Here is a 6,457-nt window from a genome sequence, read left to right on the forward strand (position 1 = left end):
TCTAGTGTAATGCGACCACGTGCTGTTGAGGGGTCTCAATCTTGCTGCCTTCGCCCCTCTGCACTGGCAGGAGCCCCAGTTTTCAGGGGAGGCGACCTCAAACTGTCGCCCTCACTTTTGAGGATCTTCTAAATTTCTGGGGTATCTTATCTCAGTGGCTTTGCAAGTGAGTTTGGGGTAGGGAGGGGGGGGGAGGCCTGTGGGTGTCTGTTTTGCCTGAAGAGTTGGAGACTCCCGTGGAGAAGTCAGGCCGGTGCCGCTCCGGCGGCCGCTCCGGCGTGGAGCCGGCTCGGGTTAGACACAGGCACACACACCATAGAGCTCGCTTTCCCGTAGCAGCAGCTGCCTCTGCCTCTGCCTCTCCCGCCTCAGCCTCCTTGCCCGGCATCCACACACATTCAGATTTGCGCGCTGTTTCAATCCTTGATGACGTGTCCCCGGAGACAGCCAATAGCCGACGGGCTCTGGTCAGGACAATGGGAGGGAGCGGACCAATGACCGGGCCCCGTGAGTTGGCGGTAGCCAATAGGAGGCGCTCTGGCTGGAGAGTAATGTTACAGAGCGGAGAGAGTGAGGAGGCTGCGTCTGGCTCCCGCTCTCACAGCCATTGCAGTACATTGAGCTCCATAGAGACAGCGCCGGGGCAAGTGCGAGCCGGCCGGGCACTGGGTGACTGTGTGCTCGCTGAGGGTGAGTCCGGGCAGCGCTGCGGCGGGAAGGGCGCCTCCGGCAGCGCCCGACTCGCGCGGCGGCGGGATCCGGCGGCCGGGAGCGGTGGGTCGGGATCCACACAAAGGCGGATGAGGGGGGACGGGGGGGAACTGCGCACGGAGCGAGCCCGGGGCGCCGAGCCCTGCCCCGCGCCGGACCCCGGCAGCCGAGCGCCGTAGCCCCGCGCCCGTGCCGCCCGCCGCCGGCGCCCGCGCTGACTGGCGCAAAATAGGTATTTTTATTGAAAACATTTTTAACGTGTTTTCAGCCCCCGAGCCGAGCGTTCGGGCGGCCGCCGTGCGCTGGGGTCGGCGGGGCCGCCGCGGGAAGGCAGGCGGCGGCGCCTCCCTGGGCTGCATCGGCCGCCGCAGAGCCGGGCGCGGACGGGCAGCGCGGTGGGCCCGGCGGCCTGCGCCCGGGCGGCGGCGCGGCGGGGGGAGCGGCGCCCTGCGCCCGCTGGAACATGGCTGACTCGCCCGGCGCTGCCGGCGGGGAGAAAACAAGGCGGCGGGCGGGCGGGGGAGCGGGGCGCGCAGTTCCGAGGCAACTTTTTTTCCTCTCTCCGCTCCCGGCCCCGTGTCCGCCGTGCGGGGGTGGCGGCGCGCGGGCCGCGGAGGGAGACGGGCGCGGCGCGGAGCGGGGGGGGGGGGGGGGGGGGGGGGGGGAGGGGAGGGAGGGTCCGGCGCGCGCCCCCCGCCCCTCCCCCCGGCCGCAATGGCCGAGCGTGCGCCGGAGCGCGCCGCCACCCCGCCCGCCCGCGCTCCACTCACACACACTCACTCTCTCACACACACACACACACACACACACAAAGGGAAGGAGCCATGTTCGCGCTCGCCCTCGCGGCGGCGCAGGCGGGGAAGACGCGCAGCGGCCATTCCGTGCGCGCCGGGCCGGCGGCCGCGGGCGGAGCCAGCCCCCATTTCGAGCGGGGCTGCTCCCTCGCGAGCCCGACAAAATGGGGGCGGCGGGCGCACGTGGCGGGCCCGGGCCTGCGCCGCCGCCCCCGGGCTCCTGGGGGCAAATGGCGGGAAGGTGTGTGGAGCCCCGAGGCTGGGAGTCCGCTTCGCGTGGCGCCTCAACTTTGACGGACAAAACACACTCCAGTGGGGGCGGGGGCAGGCGGAGCGGGAGTGGCTTTTGTCCCTCATCCGTGTTTACTCGGAAACTTCGGGCCGGACGTGCTAGGTCAGAACCGAGAGACGTCTCGGGCCGAGTGGATGGGAACGAGCTGCCTCGCGGTGCGGTGCGGCCGCACACATGCTGCCGCCAGCCCAGCCCGGTCCCGGCGTGGCGGCGCCCGCCCGCCCTCCTCCCCGCAAAGTTCCTGCCGAGCGAGTGTCTCTCCGGGAATCCCGAAACTTTAGTGTGCGGGCCCTTCCTGCCAAGGGCCTACTTCCTGCTCGCTTAGGTTCTTACCTGCTCACTCCTTAGGGCGCTCAAGTCCCCAAATCCACACGTTAGTTTTCTGACACCTTGTTGATTTTTAAATGATTTTATACATTTAAAAACAATTAAATGACCGTTGAGGTATTCATTCCGAACAAATGAGTAACAAATCCTGTGAGTACACCGTTGTGTCTCCACTTTCTGAGATCACACCAAAGGACCGTTTTCTGCTTGGCATTGCCTCTTCCAGGAGTTGCATGTCACTACCGTTTTTTGGTTTGGTATTACGGGAGGCTGATGTCACTCCTGTGCTAAATAACCAGTCCCTTGGTTGTCATACACACTCCAAGAAGTTCAAGTGCTCCGAAATGTCAGTTTCATTACTAACATCAAGCATTCTTTTCTTTTTTAAGGAAAGTAATTAAACATGGGCAAAGGCGATCCTAAGAAGCCGAGAGGCAAAATGTCATCGTATGCTTTCTTTGTGCAAACCTGCCGGGAGGAACACAAGAAGAAGCACCCAGATGCTTCAGTCAACTTCTCAGAGTTTTCTAAGAAGTGCTCAGAGAGGTGGAAGGTAAGGGGGCCTAAAACACACACAAAGGAGGGGAGCCTCTGTCCATTTGCATACTGAGTGGTAATGTTAGAACAGGCAATAACGAAGGACACTCACTGGTTTTATTCATTTTAATACTTCTGAGGATAATTTATTAAAATTTCATCAACTGAAAGTTTACCAATAATTCTTTTATAGACCATGTCTGCTAAGGAGAAAGGGAAATTTGAAGACATGGCAAAGGCGGACAAGGCTCGTTATGAGAGAGAAATGAAAACTTATATTCCTCCTAAAGGGGAAACAAAAAAGAAATTCAAGGATCCCAATGCACCCAAGAGGCCTCCGTAAGTATCTTGCCATTTTTCTTTCTAGAAGTGTTTTGCAGTAAAATCACAAATTCAGCAAGCCACCTTGTGAGTTTGGAGTGTATAAGCAAAGTTGCTTAGCTAATCGTGGCTCACATTGGTATATTTAAGTGTTGTAAGTAAAATTCCTGTGGGATGGAAGTTTGGCCAGAGCGTTTGAACTTGGTATTTGCTTTCTTCCCCCAGTATATTTTGTAAGTGTCATTTTGAGTCTTTTCTTGAGAAATATCTGAAATACTTAATTTGTAGAATGTCTTTTTGGAGCTCTAACATTAATATTAATAGTGTCTGTTCAACTGGTAGTGTCGTGTTAAAAAATTGTAAATCAAGCTTTGGTTATGAAGGATAATTAGCATATTATATTTGTACCCTATCCAATGCATGCTAGAAATTAGAAGCAGTTTTTTATATGGCAGTACACTACACATTTGATAGTAAACTTCTAAAATGAAATTTCTCTTTGTAGTTCGGCCTTTTTCTTGTTTTGTTCTGAGTATCGCCCAAAAATCAAAGGAGAGCATCCTGGCCTATCCATTGGTGACGTTGCAAAGAAGCTGGGAGAGATGTGGAATAACACTGCTGCGGATGACAAGCAGCCTTATGAAAAGAAGGCTGCTAAGCTGAAGGAGAAATATGAAAAGGTAAGGAGTATAGATGTGCTTGGTGTAATTAGGTAATCTTGGCACCCCACCTTAATTTCTTAGGGGTTTCTAAAAATGTGAGGTATAATGCGGTTTTTTGTTAGTATAACAGCATGTTTAGTATATTCACTGGATATGATCCTAAGTCCTTTTCCATCTTTTAAATTAGTAGAATATGAAATTATACTGGAAATGTGTTGGGGTTTTTTGTTTGTTTTTACTTTATATTATTTGCATTGGGCAAAGGCCGTGCATTTAAGCTGGGTTTGTTATTCCCCAATATCTCCAAATATATTGAAGTTTTGGTAGTTACCTTGAGTCAGATGTTTAGTTATTTTAAATGGTCTAGGTACACAATATAAAAGTAGGCTGAACAAAAATAATATAGATTGTCTTCTTCATAAACATGCCCTGAAACATATTCTCTGCCTTAGATAACCTCAAAATACTCAATTTTAAGTTAAAAAGTTAATGTCTGTGTAATAAATTGATATGAAGGGAAGTCTATAGCCCCTGTACTTTGAATTGAAATATTAAAGTTAAATTTTATCTTATTATTTGGGGGGGGAAAGTATTCTTTTCTAGATGTTTCTTAATCTTAATTGCATGCTTGCTTCCTTGATAAATTACCTTTTATTTTTTTTAAGACAAAATTTCTTACTATGTATGGATTAGGATCTGACAATATAAACCCGTAGAATGCTTTTTTGCATTCAGAAGGTGGCAGTGTCTACCCTTTAATCAAAGTCTACATTCTAGTTTCAATAAAGGAATGTTAGTATGTGCATGATTTCACTTCAGTGAGGCATAACATGGCAAATATTAGACCATGAATTATAATCACCTCATTTTTATATGCATTTTTTAAAGTCTTCGTTGTTTGTGCAGGTAGAGTGAGCCTTCAGATGTGTGGTATTTTAGCATAAGTGGGATCTTGGGGTTTTTTAAATCAGGTTTTCCCTTATTGCTTTTATTTCTCCCCTTAAACTGTTTTGTCTTTCCTACCGATTCCTCCTGCTCTTATCTTGGAAGGATATTGCTGCCTACCGAGCTAAAGGAAAGCCTGATGCTGCCAAAAAGGGAGTTGTCAAGGCTGAAAAAAGCAAGAAAAAGAAGGAAGAGGAAGAAGACGAGGAGGATGATGAGGAGGAAGAGGAGGAGGAAGATGAAGAAGAAGATGATGAAGAAGAAGATGATGATGATGAATAAGTTGATTCTAGCGCAGTTTTTTTTCTTGTCTATAAAGCATTTAACCCCCCTGTACACAACTCACTCCTTTTAAAGAAAAAAATTGAAATGTAAGGCTGTGTAAGATTTGTTTTTAAACTGTACAGTGTCTTTTTTTGTATAGTTAACACACTACCGAATGTGTCTTTAGATAGCCCTGTCCTGGTGGTATTTTCAATAGCCACTAACCTTGCCTGGTACAGTATGGGGGTTGTAAATTGGCATGGAAATTTAAAGCAGGTTCTTGTTGGTGCACAGCACAAATTAGTTATATATGGGGATGGTAGTTTTTTCATCTTCAGTTGTCTCTGATGCAGCTTATACAAAATAATTGTTGTTCTGTTAACTGAATACCACTCTGTAATTGCAAAAAAAAGTTGCAGCTGTTTTGTTGACATTCTGAATGCTTCTAAGTAAATACAATTTTTTTTATTAGTATTGTTGTCCTTTTCATAGGTCTGACATTTTTCTTCTTGAGGGGAAGCTAGTCTTGCTTTTGCCCATTTTGGATCATATAATTACAGTGTTTATCTTTTCATATAGTTAGCTGATAAAAAGCTTTTGTCTACACACCCTGCATAATTGTGGTGAGGGTAATGAGAATTGAATTGAGACAGTTTTCATCCATAAACTCAAAGTCTTGGTCAGTTGATAATTTTCACATAGCTCAGTTACATTTACAAAGTGAAAAGTAACTGCTCTACTCACGGCATGGGATTATTAGAATCAAAACATTTGAAAGTCTGTCCTTGAAGGACTAATAGAAAAGTATGTTCTAATCTTTACATGAGGACTTGGACATTTTTTTTAACTTCCATTACCATGTAATGGCAGTTATGTTTGCAGTTCCCACATTAAAGAAGGCCTGAGAATGTATCCCCAAAAGCGTGAGCTTAAAATACAAGACTGCGGTATGAAGTTTTTTGTTGACATTAGTCCTGGCAAAGGCTCTGAAGAAAAAAAAAAAGTGCTGACTGTAAGTGTCTTTTATTTATCTAAATATGGATTGCTTAGGAAACTTGAGACTCCATTAAAGGTATTTTTAATTAATTGGGCCAACTTTTAAAATTGTATACCACATTTAAGATCGAGTATATTTTCCAAATTATAGTTTGCCCCTTTATAAAATCAAATAGACATGAGGGAAATAAACTTTGTATCACAGATTGGATTGTCCAATTTTTTTGAATTTGATTTTTATAAGACTCAAAACTCGTTAGGGTCATGTTTATCCGCTTAGCTGTTTAGGAAACAATTTGGCAGTTTTGTGGTTTTTGACATTCTCTTATGGTGCCAGTGTTTTAAAATAGCGTTCTTGTAATTTTACACGCTTTTGTGATGGAGTGCTGTTTTGTTATATAATTTCGACTTGGATATTTTCATTTGCATTTGTTTATGTAATTTCAGGAGGACTACTGAACATCTGAGTCCTGGATGATACTAATAAACTAATAATTGCAGAGGTTTTAAATATTAGTTAAATGGCTTTCACTTGAGATTTTACATACATATTTTAATCTTGTTTCCGATAACTTAGCAACACTACGGACTGGCAGAATTTTTCTTTA

General features: G+C 47.0%; 1 protein-coding gene across 4 annotated transcripts; it reads left to right on the top strand.

The window, feature by feature from the left end:
* The first annotated feature begins 541 nt into the window (after positions 1–541).
* On the top strand, positions 542–5,327 carry HMGB1 (high mobility group box 1). Of its 4 annotated transcripts, none has more exons than XM_008159456.3 (5): positions 542–690; positions 2,514–2,677; positions 2,855–3,000; positions 3,488–3,662; positions 4,695–5,327. In XM_008159456.3, the coding sequence occupies exons 2-5, from the start codon at positions 2,528–2,530 to the stop codon at positions 4,869–4,871; spliced, it is 648 nt and encodes a 215-aa protein (XP_008157678.1). In that variant the 5' UTR covers positions 542–690; positions 2,514–2,527; the 3' UTR covers positions 4,872–5,327. The 4 variants fall into 4 exon arrangements, with proteins under 4 accessions (XP_008157678.1, XP_054574702.1, XP_054574703.1 ...); XM_054718727.1 differs by lacking the exon at positions 542–690 and adding an exon at positions 712–774; XM_054718728.1 differs by lacking the exon at positions 542–690 and adding an exon at positions 830–943.
* Positions 5,328–6,457: the final 1,130 nt, after the last annotated feature.

The sequence above is a fragment of the Eptesicus fuscus genome, chromosome 7, assembly GCF_027574615.1.
Source record: "Eptesicus fuscus isolate TK198812 chromosome 7, DD_ASM_mEF_20220401, whole genome shotgun sequence".
NCBI classification, from domain to species: domain Eukaryota; kingdom Metazoa; phylum Chordata; class Mammalia; order Chiroptera; family Vespertilionidae; genus Eptesicus; species Eptesicus fuscus.

Excerpts from the sequence above, each read along its gene's own strand:
- HMGB1 (XM_008159456.3), top strand. The coding sequence starts at position 2,528 with ATGGGCAAAGGCGATCCTAAGAAGCCGAGAGGCAAAATGTCATCGTAT. Across the intron at positions 2,678-2,854 it reads AGTGCTCAGAGAGGTGGAAG|ACCATGTCTGCTAAGGAGAA; the intron begins GTAAGGGGGCCT and ends ATTCTTTTATAG. Across the intron at positions 3,001-3,487 it reads AATGCACCCAAGAGGCCTCC|TTCGGCCTTTTTCTTGTTTT; the intron begins GTAAGTATCTTG and ends TTCTCTTTGTAG.